General features: G+C 40.8%; 1 protein-coding gene across 1 annotated transcript in view; it reads right to left on the minus strand.

Annotated features, from left to right (window-relative positions):
- Positions 1-6408: 6408 nt before the first annotated feature.
- Positions 6409-16745, minus strand: part of UBR3 (ubiquitin protein ligase E3 component n-recognin 3) — a 195428-nt gene continuing 185091 nt past the window's right edge. Inside the window, exons 37-39 of the mRNA XM_045297957.1 lie at positions 9740-9949; positions 9134-9273; positions 6409-8797 (exon numbers count right to left, since the gene is read on the minus strand). Of these exons, the coding sequence (XP_045153892.1) occupies positions 8680-8797; positions 9134-9273; positions 9740-9949 (468 nt within the window). The 3' untranslated portion in view covers positions 6409-8679. The remainder of the gene's footprint in view (positions 8798-9133; positions 9274-9739; positions 9950-16745) is intronic.

The following is a 16745-nucleotide window of genomic DNA, read 5'->3' on the forward strand; positions in this document are numbered from 1 at the left end:
TCAATTTTTCAAGATGCAGGGAGGAGAGGACCATTCAGTTGCTGCCATACAACATTGTGCTGAGGTCACCCCAAATCAAGAGACAGCCAAAGTGATAGGTGAACGTTACTGGAAATTCAAGTTAAGATGGGGGGCGGGCATGTATTTCTCAACTGGATTCCATTTCTATTCATAGGAAAATGGAAGAAAATGCTTAATGATACATATATTGATCCAAAGGGAGAATATGCCTGGAACTATGTTCCTAATTGGACATTTTTGATCTGGTTTCTATCCAGCGCTTGGTGACCCAGGCCAGGTGCTACTGGGACTTTAGATTCTTTTTTCAAGATGCACAACATCCTTCATAGGCCACACCAGAATGACATGATGGAGAAACTCTAAGTGAACTGGGCTTTAGTTCAAACTCAACAGTAGCCCCTGGGCTTAAGGCTACAACCCCCTAGTGTGAGAAGCAGTTAACTGTTATCCCAAAGGTATAGAACTAGTGGTCACTGGCTTTGGTCTGGACCTCGTCTTGAAGATGTCCAATGAATAGTGGCCCAAGACTACTGTAATAGTAATTATATAGTTACTTTAATGCCATCTATTATGACATGTATTAATTATGACATGTATTAATTATGACATGTATTAATCTCGCAGGTATAGTTCTGCTATTGTATTATTGAAAGTTTTGCCCTATCACCAACCCCCACTGTGTGAATAATTAGTATCTAGTCACTTAAAGAGTTTTAATCTGTACAAGTCAACAATCCAAGTAATGTGGTTCGGAGCTGGCCTATACTTGTGTAATTTCCCATTCTCCACAGTGTTTTCAATTCTACACCATTGGCTAAATTAATGACACTAACCATAGAATGACCCTATGCCCCAGGGGAATGATTGATAATGTTCTCTAGCAGAAAATTATGTTGTCTCTAAGGTGAACCAGACACACATATAAACCATAGGTTTGTGAGTGGATTGGGGGCTAGCATTTAATTCCAACAATTCTAGTTATGATATAGCTCTGCCTGAGGCCTGACCTCATGAAGAGTTCTATAGATGCTGAAGCAAAATGTGGTGAAAAAACTAACTAGTGCCTGGCTATCAGAAAGAATCATAGCTTGGTTCTTAAAGGTTTATCTTAAAGCATGCAGCCATCTAAGTGAGGCATCAACTAAGTCCATATGGGAGAAGCACACCAGCCTGTGCGATTCAAAGACTGTAAATAACAAACCCAAATCCAAAGGCGGGAATAGTATCAGAGCTTAAATTGAGAATACCCTGTTTGTAAAACACAATGGATGACAGTGGAAGCCCATACTCCACTGGGAGGGCCCACACATTGAGTGAGGCTCTGGCAAATCCCTTTGACCACAGGCAAGGGGTGAATAGGCTTATCAGACGAGTGTGCATTATAAAGTCAATTATGGCAGACATGGTTAGGGTAACGTGTATCATTCGATCTCCCTTTTAAAGTTGTTTCAGTTACAAAAGAAAACAGGAAATAGACACATGAATTACCATACATATTCGTGTATAAACCGTTTAAGCTGTTTTCCAGCACATTTTTAAAGCAGTTTTTGTGGTATAATTAGGTGCCTTGGCTGATAAATGAGACGCCGCATACACGAGTGTATACAGTAAACCTCCCAGGAATAAGCCTTGCTATCATGCAGATGACATTGAAAGTGTATTATTGAAGATAGGATAAAATTTAACACCATTATCATTTGATTTCCATTTTGACCCATTTTAAATTTGTTCCAGCTTTTATTTTCTTTCTTTTTGATTGAAGTCTCTGTTTTGTTATTGTTAGTTTTTGTTGTTGTTGTTCGGTAAATGAAATCCAGGATAGGTAAATGTATCAAGGGAGTAACTGGATGAGTGGTTTCTCTGGGGCAGGGGAGGTTGGGGAAAATGGGGAGGTAACAACAATGAGTATGAGAAAGAAGAAAATGTCCTCTACAATTGATTGTGGTGATGATTATATAGATCTTCTTAATATGACTAAACTATTGAACTGTATAGGTGTGATTGATATGCCAATAAAACTAATTAATCAAAAACTCTGATAATGGAATATCTATTTTCCCTTGAACATTAAAAATTAACCACCACCACCGCCCCACCACCCCAAAAACAAACCCACTGTAGCCTCCCTCTTAAGCATGCTCTCTTGCTCTTAGTCTTCCTCCCTCTCCTGGCACTCTGGGGGGAGTCAGCTGCTGGGCCGTGGGTCATGGCACGTAGAGGCCCAGGTAGCACAGGTAACAGTCATGTGCGTGAGCCTGGAAGCATATCGTCCAGCCTTACTCAAACTTCAGCTCACCGCAGCCTGGACACCTGAAGTCTTATGAAAACTCTGAACCATATAGCCATCCAGCTAAACTTCACTGGGATTCCTCACAAAATACTTGCTATAATAGATCACTAGTACCGATTTCAGCTTCGGGAATTGTCCTCGCACAGCACATCTAAAGTGTGGGGATACTTTGGAGCTGGGCAGGGAGGACTAGAACCAGATGTAAGGAGAGTAGAACAGGCCTTTGGGAGTCTTGGACTTTGATGAGCCTGTTATTGAGGGCTTAAATGTCTTCTGGGAAACTAAGGAAAGGGGACCTTTGTTAAACAGTGCATATCCTTCCATTTTTTGAGTGCATCCTACTCATTCTCTTTGAAGACCCACGTGTTGAATGGTTTATAAAAATGTCCTCCCTCTACAGCCCTCCCCACTTCACTTGGCTCACTTCTACTCTTTTCCAGGTCCCCACTCAGCATGACTTCCTCCATACAGCCTTTTGCAATCTGCCCAGACCAGCCCACTGGTTTCCAAACTCCTCTGCCTAAATTGTTTAAAACATCATTTTTTGTTTTCTACAAGACTGCACATCGTCTACAGGCACTGTCTTGTTTAATGAAGTATCCTTGGTTTCTGGATTAGAATAGGTCTCTTAGAGACGTTCCTTAATCTCAATCACTCAGCAGAATCCTTTCATGTTTTTGCTACTGCTGTCTGTCTCTGTCTAATGCTACATCTCCTGTCCCTATCGCAAACCATTCGTTGAGCCAACCACCATCTTGTGTTTCAACTAGCAGGTCTCCCTACCTGAATTTTTTGCCCCCAGAGCAGCCAGACTGACTCTTCTAAAACACAGATCTGATCATGACACTACTCTAGTCTAATACTCTTCAATGGTTTCGGATGGCTCTCTGAAGGTGAAAGTATTTGTAATTAGATGCTACTGATCTCTCAATAGAACCAATGCTAAGAGAATGAGTTCCTTTCGGGGCCAAAACTACCATGCTCTCTCAATTGTGGATCCTTACAATGCCTGTCTAAAAAAATTAACTATACCCCATACCTCTTCTTTCATGCAGATAACTTTTAAACAGTGTTAGAGAGTCATCTGAGCCATCTCTCCTCGGTGAGCCTGCATGTGCAACCCCAGCTGGTGCAGAGGGCCACTTGGTGACACCCTGTAGCCCACGCCTCCCACCGCTGCCATTTGTAGCATTAATCACACAGAATGCTACGTGAGACAACAACAAAACCACCACCACCAAACCTCCTAGGACTCCTTTTACTTCAGTATAGGAGAAAGATCACTGAGATGTGACTTACCTGTTTGCTGAACCTATTCTCTAACAATTTTACCTTTTCATTTACATTTGTATGGAATATTTTAATTAAATGTGTGACTTTATACCACAAATAACAACTTTTTAGACCCTCTTCTAACAGAACAATTACGTGAGTTAAGGGATTATTTGGTTTCTTCTCCATTGTATTTCCAGAATTTAAGTTATTAGCACACAGGAAGGGCTCACATATTTAAACAAATATGAACTCAAATCTTCAACACAAACCATTTTCCCCAAACTTCAAAAATTAAGCTTCGAAGACCTCTATTAGATTTGCTTGATCTTATTGTCACTTCCATTGATCCATCATTACAAGCAGCACCACTAATTTTCTTACCAGTCTATTTTTACAATGCACCTGCTCTCTCATTACCAAACCATGAATTAACTTAGCCATTTTTCTAACCTTTAGGCCCAAGACTATTGATCCTGAGTGTGTTATAAATGATCAAACCTTTATAACTGGCTCCATTAAAATTTTACAGCTTCTAAAACTCTCCATATAACTTCTTTGGTACTTCTTAATTCTGCACACCCCCCTCTCCCAGGACACATCTAAGTCTGCTCATCTGCAACAGACGGTGCCCCTCTGTTACCAATCCAACCGAGGCAATCTCTACTCAAGGCCTCCCTTAAGGCAAGAGCACTGTGCTCTAATAGCCTGCCATACTGCAATGCTCACCTTCCCGACTCGATCGCTGATGACAAAGTGGGTGCATAAGCAAATGCAGTGAAGAAAGCTGATGGTGCCTGGCTATTAGAAGATATAACATCTGGGGTCTTAAAGGTTTGAACTTAAACAAGTGGCTACCTAGCAGGGAAGCAACAAAGCCCACATGGAAGAAGCACACCAAGCTGTGTGATCATGAAGTGTCGACGGGATCAGGTATCAGGCATCAGAGGACCCAAAACAATCATATCAATGAGAATGAGGGAGGTCAGGGTCAGAGTGGAGGCCCAAAGCCCATCCCTTCACAGAAGGGTCACAAGGAAGATCCCCTCACAGAAAGGTCACAAGGAAGGGATGATCCAGCCAGATGGCTGTATAGCACCAAGGAAACACACAACATTCCCCAGTTCTTTAATGCTTCCTCCCACCCCTCCACACACATACTATCATGATCCCAGTTCTACCTTACAAATCCGACTAGACCAGAGCACGTATACTGGTACAGATAAGAGCTCTGGACACATGGAATCGAGAACAGATAAACTCCTCAGGAACAATAACGGGAGTAGTGATACCATCAGGGTAACAAGAAGGGGGAACCAATTGCAATGATTGACATATTCACACACAAACCCAACCCCTGTGGGGGAACAAACGGAAACATGGGTGAAGGGAGACAGTGGATGGCGTTAAGATATGAAAATAATAATCTAACAAAGGGTCATGGGGGGTATGGGGGAGAGGAGCTGATACCAAAGGCTCAAATAGAAAGAAAATGTTTTGAAAATGATGGTGGCAGTGTATGTACAAATGTGCTTGACACAATTGATGTATGGATTATTATAAGAGCTGTAAGAGCCCCCAATAAAATGATTTCTAAAAAAACAGACAATCATGTCTGAGTCATCTCACATCACTCCAGACATTATTTCCTTTGCCTTGTCCCTTTGTCCTTTCCCATGAAGTGGAGTCCCTTATCTGTGGTTTTGGATTGCTCTTAGGCTCTGCCTCAGCAACTTTAAACTGGTCACATCTTCCATTACCTCACACAAAGGCAGCTCAGCGAAGTGCTAGTACACATTTTCATTGTACTGCCTCAGTTAGAGTTACATTTTCCATACTTATTACCAAGAGAGCTTGAAGTGCCATAAATATTGAAACCATCATTTTGTCATCCTGCCGGCCACTCCAGCTCATCCTCCGATGAACAAAGCAGTGCTTAATAACATACAGCCGGATCGCAAAGGCAGAAGGACTGTGTGCTGTGAATGAGACGGAGAGATGTCTCTGAGACAAGTCTTCTGTTTCCTACTAACCATCAAGGAAGTGCCTCACTGATTTGATTCTAGAGAGTCTTGATTTTTGTGTGTGTCAAAAATTAGCCTCATGTGTGAGTAATGCCAATAAAACTGTTTGGGGGGGGGGCGGTGAACTAAAAAACAAGCCAACAACAGATACTTAGGAGTTATCAATTCCAGTCTCGGAGATGGGATAGGCTCTTGGGACAGGTTACCTTCCACTGGCATGTTATTTCCAGCAGGTCTTCAAGGATTGAGTTGGCATCTTTGCCATCCTACTGCCTGCAGAAATCAACAAATATGAGAATGTGTGAAATAGAATGAAGTCTGAACACAGAAATGGACTCACAGTTGGTAACTACATAGTTGGCTAGCTACAGGATGGGGGAAAGGGAAGGAGATGAGGGTTGTCAATTCAAACAAGACCACAGACCACTGGAAACAAACATCATCAACATCCTTTAAATGTCTTAGGTCTAGCTGGGGACTTTCGGAAGACAGCAGAGACCATAGCAGCGTCTCTCCAACTGGCCTATCTCTTTCCTTATTCCTACTGCCCCAAATACACACAACAGGGCAAAGGGCTTCTCTTGGTTATGGGATAAGGACAGAAAAAAGAGCAGCCACTGGATCTGCAAATAAAAGGTGAAAGTTGAGGAAAGCCCCTCTCCATTTACTGCCACCTCACAGAGACTATCCGCTCTGTTCCGCTTCCACCTTGCAGCCACGCTTACTCACAGAAGTTGTCAACACCTTTGAAGAGAAAAACATGTAAGCCTTAAAAATTTTAAGGACCTTTCACAAACCAAATGACAGTAGGTTTTTATTAACATATCTTACAATGTTCATTATTCCTAGTTTTGTAATTTCTGCTTAATTATAAAGACTGATTTAGCATCTACAGTAATGTACTGTATTTAAATGATCAGTCATACAAGATATCACACCAGTACATTTTTTTGAATAATATACACACATCACTCTAACTTGGACTTGTTATTTTTTAAAAGTGGGCTTATAAATGGGACTTATAAAAATTATGGGGAAAAAATTAAAGTTCTAGTTTAGCAGCATGCATGTATGTATTCAAGTACAATTTTCAACCAAGTGCTTTTTAAAAAAATTTACTGGTGACTAATTCACCAATATCAAAATAAACACTATCAAATACCCAAATTTTAAAGTTAAGGCTAATATTTTCACTTCACATCCATATGCACAACCATAAAACATTCCATTTTAAATATGTAGTAATCAAAGTCTGAATACATTATATCATGTATATATAGCATCAGAGTTTCAAACTGTAAAATTAAACAAGTTCATGAATCCTGTAACAGAATTTACTGGAGATGTAAATTAGCATTTTGCTCTTCAACCACACTTACAAAATGGTCTGGTATTAATAATGACCAATGCAAAAAACATGACAGGCTGAACTTATGATACAGTGTTTAAAAAAGTAGCAATGTGTTGAAAAGGACGGCTATTTAGTCAAACAATTAGTCTAGTCTTACAGAAAGTTATCTTAATATTTTGGAAATGTATATAAAAATAGCAAGCTATTTCCATGTATTTTATTGTAGAGCTACAGGGAAAATTTCAGTTTTGAACATTTGAAAATGTACTGCTCGGCTTTCCCTATTTTAATGCTAAGCTGTTATTTAGTGTCCATTTTCATATTTGGTAATGTCATGTCATTCAAGAATTTTGTGGAACATGGATCTACCTTTAGTTTTATATTTATCATTAGAAGTCTTTTACTTTAATACATAAAAATGTTATTGATCATAACAAGCCAAGAGAATCCAACATTCCAGGAATTGCTCAGATTATGAAATCATCATCGAATTGTTGAATCACTTGGAAAAAATATCTTGGTAGCAATATATAAGACGTTTTTATCTGTAGTCTGTCTTCCCTTCCCCACAGAGTGGGTTTTAGCTCATTCATTCCCATGTTTACTGACTTAAAAGCCCTACAACCATAAACTGCTTTTTATAGCAGTTTCTGGAAGAATGCAGATGCATAGCTCATTCATGAAGGTCACCACGGAGACTTTTTCCCTTTTAGGAAACCAAGCAGAAATAACAGTTGATTACATTGCACAAAGACAACATAGTTGAACTTCTTGAGCTGACAGAAAAGTTCCAAAATGATGTTTCCTTCGTGGGGAAGTCTGCACATGTCCAATGTAATCATGTAAACACACACCGGGCTGGTGATGAGAGATGTGTATGCAGAGCCAAATCGTCCATGTGTATGCTCTTAAAATGCTTGATCTTATGGGAAAATCTACTTATTACTACAATTGATAATTCACCCACCTGAAATGGCAAATTTTGAATTTTAAGAATCCCCGGCCCACCGCCACCCCCCAAATGTACTGTATTATATTAAGAGCAGCTATCTACTATTTTACAGCTATTTCAGTTATTTACCTGGGGAGAATATTTGTGAAATTCCTGAGAATGAATTAAGTTTTCAGCAAAGCCTTAAACTTTTAACAGATTTCTCACAATAAGAAAAAATTTCAAAGTTCTACTATTAGACCAACTTTTACTATACAATATTTCACATAAATCATGTTTTACATTTTGTCTAATTACATACAGCAAAAATCTCAAACCAACACAAGAATGGCAGAGGAAAAGATGCAATTGGTTTATCATATGCAAATTAAACACACAGATATAGAGAAGCAGTCAAATGTCAAAGAAATCACACTCACTCTAAAGTCTCAATGAAAAGTTGATATGCATGGGTGGGAGAACCATTCCTAAGTGATTTATTTTGTGAACAAGTTGTGCTTCTTATTAATTGTGGACTATAAAACAATGACCACTAAAGAATGATTTCACTTGTTACTTAGGCTTTCCAGATACTTTGTTGTTTGTTAATTATTTTACCATTAATGTGGTTACCAAGCACCTAATTTTGGAAAAGCTTCAGAATGTATGCTTTCTTTTTTTCTCCCCCTCCTGCAAAAGCATTCATCCCTCCAAATTAAGTTAAAGCTTATTGTTGATAAAGTAAATTCTTAATGAAAATGATGATCTGATGCACTGTTGAGGTGGTGAGTCACAGCCCATTGTAATGTGGACCCCATCTTTTATTGATGTGATCAAAGGTGTGCGAAATCCACTGCTGTTCAAGAACTTTGTATCTTTCCTGGCAAATGTAGAGAGGCTTGCCTCGCCTAGAAGAGGGAGACGGGGGGAGAAGAAGTATTAAAAATAGCATAATACAATAGAAAGCTGGGGTGCAGACACTACCCCATGCCAGTCATACAAGCGTCAACATGTATTTGTTTTAAATAGACTACTGGTGGCAAAAACCTCACATCAAAATTTGGTTTGTTTTATATTTATTTAGCATGTTGAGTTGGAAACTATCTTAAACATTAGGAATAGTTATAAATTGACAATTGTCAGATGTCTTCATAAAAAAATACTAGTTACAAAGCCAGGAAGACACATTGTTCTTATTGACTAGATTTCAATGAGACACCCAGCTATATCTTTGCATATCTGACCTAAGATCTCGATCTTCCTCTCCATGCGCATCCAAATACACGGAACCCCAGAGGCAGAAGCGGTGGCCTCGAATGATTATAATCACTGATGCATTGATCAAGAGGAAAATCCCTGTCCCAGCACCACAATTCTGAGAATGCTAGAAAGAAAAGAAAAATTTTAAATTAACTCCATAATCAAATGAGCTTGATAGCAGAACTTTAAATATCATAATTAAATAATAGCAATCTTTTAAAAAGTTTAATATTATCTCACTTATATTAGGTATAATCTCAGTTTTAATACTTTATTACTAATACATTGAGAAATTTGTTTAAGAATTATCCAGGAAAGTATTTAACAGTCAACCTAGGTAAGAGGCCAGCCTTTCCAAGAGCACCTAGATGGTAAGTATTGCTAAACACATCACATGATAAGGTCTGACCTAACCTTGAAGGACCATGAAAGTAAGGAAAGGAGCAAGAATCGTCCTTAAGAAAGGTTTCACTTCTTCTAATAAAAAATAATACAAACAAAAACACCCTCATATGTAACTCCTCTTCAAAAAGGAGTCACATGTGGAAAGAGATTTGATTTCCACAACTCTATCGTTTTCGGTTACTTACCAACACACATTCACAGTAACTCTGTTGCTTGCAGCACAGTCCTTTCAGGCATACGAAAGTGCCACAAACAAGGCAAACAGCAGGGTCTTTAGGAACTTTGGTGCAGACACTGCAGGTTTTCCTGTGGTAGTACTGAAAGATGGTGTTGTAATTCTCAGGCAATTGTAGAAGGTGTGGCAATTTCCATCTTGATTCTTGGATAAGCAATGCCTAAAATAGTACCCAAAAATAGCCATTACTCTATTTTTAAGCCACTATAACATATATTTTTTCTTTAAGAAAGGAACATTTTTCTCCTATAATGTGACTTATTTTCTTTATTAACACTTCTCATCTTACATTCATAAATTACTAAAACAGTATCTCAACAACCATGGTTCTCCATTTTAATGTACCTTCCAATAAAATATGATTTAAAATTTGAGATGTAGTACCCTAAGCATTAAAAATATTATAGATCATTAAATATGCATGGAAAACATTGAGTTTTTAAAATATGCTTAATACAATTTTAAAGTTACACATTTAAAAACCCAAGCTTTGATATTTCTCAAATAAGAATTTTACTACTAGCTCGAGACAGTAACAGAGTAATTTATTATTCCTATCTTAGTATTTTATAATTTAGAGTCTCCTGTGATGAGTTCATGTATGAAGATTTTGCCTTGGTTCTTCAGAAGAGCAGCAGGAGAGATTTCCGCCCTAACTCTGAGGAGTTTAGTTTTAACCCCAGGAGGCTTATTTTTGTTCAGGATGATTGATATTCCCTTGGTAAACTGTAAGCAACTTGATAGCTTGGTACTTTTTGTCTGGCCCCAGGTTGCAGCCTGCCCTGAGACTGGTCTACTATCTTGCCCATCTTGCAGGGATTGGTCAACATCCATGTGACAATAATGGGTCTAGCCTACTATGCAAATTAAGTGACTGTGGTCTACAGGGAGGGTTCTGATCCCTTCCTGGCCTTGGTGGGAGTGCCATGCCTTGAATATGACCAGGGGGTTGCTTATTTGGCAGCCACAGCAGTTGACGGGCAGAAAAGAGAAAAGATGAAAGACCAGAGACATAAAGCAGAGAGTGGGGAAGCAGGGACCCTCCTGCAATGGCTGTAATTAAGGTCCACGGCTGTAACCCTAGGGAGCCCTCGAAGGGGCCCTGGAACAGGGTTGGTGGTGACCATGGAAACGTGCTGCTGAGAGGCAGTGCTGAACCATGAGGTGGGATCAGTGAGCAGTGCAGATAAGGACAGCTGCCGAGAGAGCTGCCCTGTGCTGAAGACAGGTAGAATTTGCTTTCTTCTTTAGGGGAGCCTGCATGCTTCCTGATCCTGCTCCCAACCCAAAGCAATAGTCTACTGTATACTGTACGCAGTATCCTTTTGCTTCCTTAGTAAACCACTGAAAGCAAGTATCATCTCTGAATTCTGTGTGGCCACTGCCAGGGATTACTGCACCTCAAAGAGAAGTAGAAGTAGAGTGACAGGTACATGGGGTCAGGACAGGTAGAAAGATTGCAGAGAGCAGGTATGTCTGACTTCCACCTGACAGGAAGCACCATTAGCTTTAGACTGAGCGATTCTCTTTTCTCTGAAGTTAAGCAAGGTCCTCTACTACCATGTTAAACCTTCCCAGAAAATGTAAAATGCATTACTGCTGTTAAGATGGCCTGTCCCTCTAAGTGCTGGGCCTACTTAAGCATACAAACCACTGTATTTTCACAACTAGCCTGCTCCAAGTGTAAGAAAACAATAGCAAACTAGTTACATTTTCCGTCAGGGCATACTTTATTATTTACAGCTGTACAAGGGGACTTTAAAAAGTTTGTGGGGAAATTCCATTATATTTTTAAATTCTATTTTTCCATGAATTTTTTGATGCCCCTCCATATGAAATTACTGATACTAGTAATGATTTGTTTTTTTAGATGGTACTCCGCTCACAAGAAATGGGCAAAATTTAGTGAGTTTATTATCTTAAGAAACTGTAAGTGATAGGCAATTCACATGGCGGTCATACCATGTATCTATAGCCATAGTCCGTCTACACCAGTGTTTCCCACGTGGGTGATACTGCTGCCTGGAGGAGCACGAGGACCATGGGGAGAGGCCTGCAAAGTAAATACCTACACTTTATGCTAGATGATAGGCTTTAATATGAAAAGTTTTCATCACTATTAGGACACTAAGTGACATTTATTCTAAAAAGGGAGCAGTAGGCCAAATAAGTCTGGGAGGCTAGGATCTAAATGGATAAAGTAGCACGGTAGCAAAGGTTCAAGACAGTATTTTTGTTGTTGATAAGGGCCATCAAGTTGGTTCCAACTCACAGCGGCCCCGTGTGTCAGAGCAGAAGTGCCCCAAGGTTTTCTAAGATTTAATCCTGCCGGGAGCAGACAGCCAGGTCTTTCCTATGCAATCACTGGGTGGGTCTGAACCACCAATCTTTCTGTTAGCAGCCAAGCGCCCAACCACTGCACCACTAGGGTTCCTAATGGCAATATTCCCCAAGAACTCCCAACCCATTGCCACTGTGTTGGTTCTGACTGGCAGTGACTCTATCAGGGCAGAGTAGAACTGTGCTGTAGAGCTTACACGGCTGCAATGCTTTACAGAGGCAGATGGCGACAGCTTCCTCCCTGGGAGCACCTGCGAGATTCCAGCTACCAACCTTTGGTTTACCACGGGGCCACCGGGCTTCCCTCAAAAGCAACCCAGGAGCTCACGATTTGCTATTTGTCAACCCAGTAACCAACCGTGGTCCAAGATAAGCAAGGCTTTAGAGGAACCTTTCCATGAGTGGGAAGGATAGTCATTTTGACACACACTCTGGGTTGGGAGCCTAGTAGCTCACACTAAACTGCTTCAAATCCAAGAATTTCCTTCATAAAGAGAGAAGGCAGCAGGTGTGTGGAATTCACTGGTCTTAACAGACACTGAATCATCTAAAACAATGACGAGTTTTTAAAATGAGGAACTACTACTGGCTTGATGAATTTATAGCCAGTGTTGGAGAGAAAAAGGCACCGAATGAGGTCTGTGTGTCTACAAAATGAGGCATATGTTCACAGGTGCAACCAGTAAATATTCTAAGGTGTAGAAAGTGGTGGTGGCCCATTATTATATCTAAAAATTCAGTCTCAAATTTCTACTTCTCTGGACTCTTTTAGAATCCAAGGAGGCTGTGCTTCTACCCATGGATCTAATCATCCCACTGACTGAGCTACTCAGGTGCTTCCTGTCAGCTGGAGGACACGGACAATGGATCGCCACCCTGGATGGGGTGACTAATCCTATCAAGAAGAAAGAAACATCGCTATACACGGGGATTGCTGACAGACTGCCGCACCACACATCCCAAGTCTGGAAGGGACAATTTTAACACAAAGTTATTCCAGCCTCATATAAGCAAGACAAGACCACTCCTCAGAAGCTCAGGTTTCTCAGAATAAAGTTGGTGTTATATTATCCTTCATCAAAGAACACCAACTTGTCTTTGAGGTGCTGGCCAGAGGAGAAAAATGTGAAGGAAGAAAGTCATCCGAGTCCGTTCTCGTTACTCATGATATTCTGTTCTACAGCGTTGGCGAGAGCACTGGGCTACGGGAGCCAGCACTCCTGAGGACAAACAGTGAGGGCCTTGTAAGCTCTGGATGCATTTGTATCCACTGGTTCATACAAAACCTTGTTTCATGTGTTTCTGTGCAATGGCATTTTATTATATATTTTGGACAAATCATTTTAAGCAGCCCTTTTTAAAACATCAGGCAGGAAAGATTTAGCATTTTCCAGACCCGGGTAACTTAACCACACATTTCTTTGGCTTTCAGTCTCACAAACATTATGTTCTGGTTTTTTGGTTTGTTTTTTAATCTACAAATCTAGTCACTTTTCTGTCTTGTCAAGAAGTTCCATCGCACACGACAGGTGCTACTTGAGTATCCTCTAGAGCAGAATCATGGACAGACTGGCAGACTTCCTTTTCCTTTCCTGGGTGTGCCGCGTTGTTGACTCACTAACATGGCCTGAACGAGGCCGAGCTAGCACACACTGTCATCGTCGGAAGGCCTACCACAGCCTTCTGAGCACAAGGACACGAAGCACTACATTTAGAGACCATTTTAGGCAGCAAAATCACTAACAAATCAAAAAACCAACTAGATGGTAAAAAAACGTGACACAAACTACATTACAGAAAGATCGCTTGCTTGCAGTGTTGGAGCAAGAAGTCAGAGCATTGTCTTGTTCAACCTCGGCTGAGAACGTGCACCAAGTGACTTAAATGTCTCACTGCTTTGCACAGGTCCAAGGACGACTGCAGAAGTACCACGACTATTGATTGGGAGGTTACAAAAATATTTAACCAAGTAAACAACTATATATAAAAGATGGGGGAGGGTGTGCGGTGTTCCTGGGAGGTGCAAGCCATCAATGCACCCAGCTGCTTGCTAATCAAAAGGCCGGAGGTTTTGGTTCACCGAGGGCAAGGGTGCCTTGGAAGAAAGACCTCATGATCTAGTTGCAAAAACCCAGTCATTGAAAACCTCACGGTACACAGTTCGACTCTGACTCGCATGGGGTTGCCATGAGTTGGAACTGAGTCAAGGGAAACTGGTAAAATATCTATTTAATTATATTAACTGCAGCTTTATAATGTTCTAAATCATCTTCTTGCTATGTTATATGTTATATGTTTTGTCACATTTTTTACCAACTTCCCTCCACCTTTCTCTTCCTATTGAATCCACAGTGGGGTGGTACGAATTAAGATTTTGGAGCACTGGGATGCAGGTACAACAGATCCAGAGGAAGAGCAGATAGCTCCCAAGCTTTTCCAGTCAGGAACACTGCTCAGTGACATAACTTTGGGATGTGACCTTGGGTTGGTCTCTGAGAGTGGTAGGTGACCTATGGTTGTCAACTGGATTGTACACTGTGTGGAAATGGAGAAGTGGAACTCTATGGGTGAGAAGGAGATGTACTTGTCTGGGCAGGTGAATGTAATGCCTAGCAGTAGTGGTGCTTTTTATCTACCTCCTCCTATATTTTATTGCCTTATTACATTTACAGCATCATAAGACCCTTTGAAAAATAAATCCTTTTCCTGCTGTATACTGTCTCTGATGAGGCTGCCTCAATCAAAGGCTCCTGCCCCATCATAGGAGTGCACACATGATGCAAACTGGGCCAGCCAATCAAATTCCTTCTCTCTGGAATCTTCATCTTGCACAGACACATGGAAGGAAATAAAGTGGTTGAGCCCGTGTCATCCAGTGGCCGCACTTCAGAGAAAACAAGCCAGAAGTCCTTATGGTTTTTCTTATTCCCAAATTCAGCTCTTCTTCAATTCTGTACAAGCTACCTTCTATTACTTCCCAATTACTCCTATTTATTTCTCTTGTGGTTTTCTTTCATCTAATTTCAATCAAAATTGAATTTGTTGTTAGAGCCTCAACTGAGACAGCAGCAGCCCTTCAAGGCCGTCGTTCAAGAGCCCTGTTGCGGGACGACTCTGCTCGCCTCGCTGGCCACTCTGCTAAGTCTCGCTACTCAAGCTGTACGGTCCTGGAAAAGAGAATCTGGGGACTTCGGTCAGACTCAGGTTAGGGATGGCACCGAGCAGAGCAGTGTAAGAGTAACGTTAGAGGGGATGGGAGTGAGCGTAAATAACTAGTAAAAATTCTGCCTATCACTCCAATTCTTAAAAACATATATATACATCTATATATATATTATTGAACATTTGCCTTTATTTACTCCAATGTTATAAAACCTAAGTCTAGTCTGACACCCCATCTGAAATACTAAGTTTACATGTTCCCTGTGATATTCAAAGTGCACATTCTCATTTTCCCTGAAACGTAGCTCTCTTCCAGCAGGTCTACTCCTGTACCACCCCTCGTATGTTCTGGGTGACTGGTCTGTATCAGGGAAGCCAGCAGTGCAAAGGTGGGGTGGTTAGCTGCTAACCAAAAGGTTGGTGGTGTGAAGCTGTGAAGCCACTCAGCAAGCAGCTCTGCAGAGAACACGGCCTGAAAATCTGCTTCTGCAAAGCTTCCAGCCCTGAAAATCTGTATGCAGTCCAACTGGTCACATGGGAGCTGGGAGCTGGAAATGGCATGACAGCATAGGACAGTAAGTCTGTGTCAGGCACATTCTAGGAACAGACACTTAAAGATAAGTAAGAAGCCTTGTCTATTGTGCACCCACATACCCACCCCTCTGGATACAGTAAACAAATATGGCTAATATGGCAAGTGTTATGATAGAGTAGCAAACGTACTGGTGCACCACAACAAAGAGAAGGGAGTAGAACTGTAAAGAAAGACGGATTATTAGACAAAGTTTCCCCCAAGAGGTAACATTTATCTTAGTAAAAACTTGAAGAGTAATTAATTCAAAAGGATGTGGGTTAGGGAGACTACTTTTGATAAAAGGAATCAGCAGTGGTCCAGGTGCATGACACGGAGCCACATGCTTAATTAAGTAGCATTCTTCTGGAGTTTAAGGAAGGTGGTAGCAGGGAAGTGGTACAGAATGAGGAAGGAAGGGCAAGCAAGACGATGAAGGTCCCTGAAAGTGATGCAAGGAGACCACAGGCAGTGGGGCATTGCTAAGGGCGTTGAAGCAGGAACATCCTCCTATCAAAGCTTCTGACACTGGCCACTGTGCTTACAGTGAGCTGAACTCAAGATTATAACTTGAATTATATATATTTCCTCACCAAAACCCACATATTTCCTTAACTAACTCTTGCATCGGTTACTTTCTCTTTGACTACCATCTTTCCTTACTTTAATTTACCTACCAAAATAGAAGCACACTGACCTCCCTAAAACATTAATTTCATCATATGACTTCATTTCTTAAAAACTGTAACTCTAGCTCCTAAATTTCCAAACTTATCTGGCCTATTGGCCCCTTTCGGGGGCGGGGGTGGGGGGATTTTTTTTTTTTTAACTCAGCACCACCTGGCAATTAAAACCTTTTGAACCATAGCCCTTAATTCAGGAT

This window comes from Echinops telfairi, unplaced genomic scaffold (assembly GCF_000313985.2).
Source record: "Echinops telfairi isolate 266 unplaced genomic scaffold, ASM31398v2 ScPeMD7_4;HRSCAF=17, whole genome shotgun sequence".
NCBI lineage: Eukaryota > Metazoa > Chordata > Mammalia > Afrosoricida > Tenrecidae > Echinops > Echinops telfairi.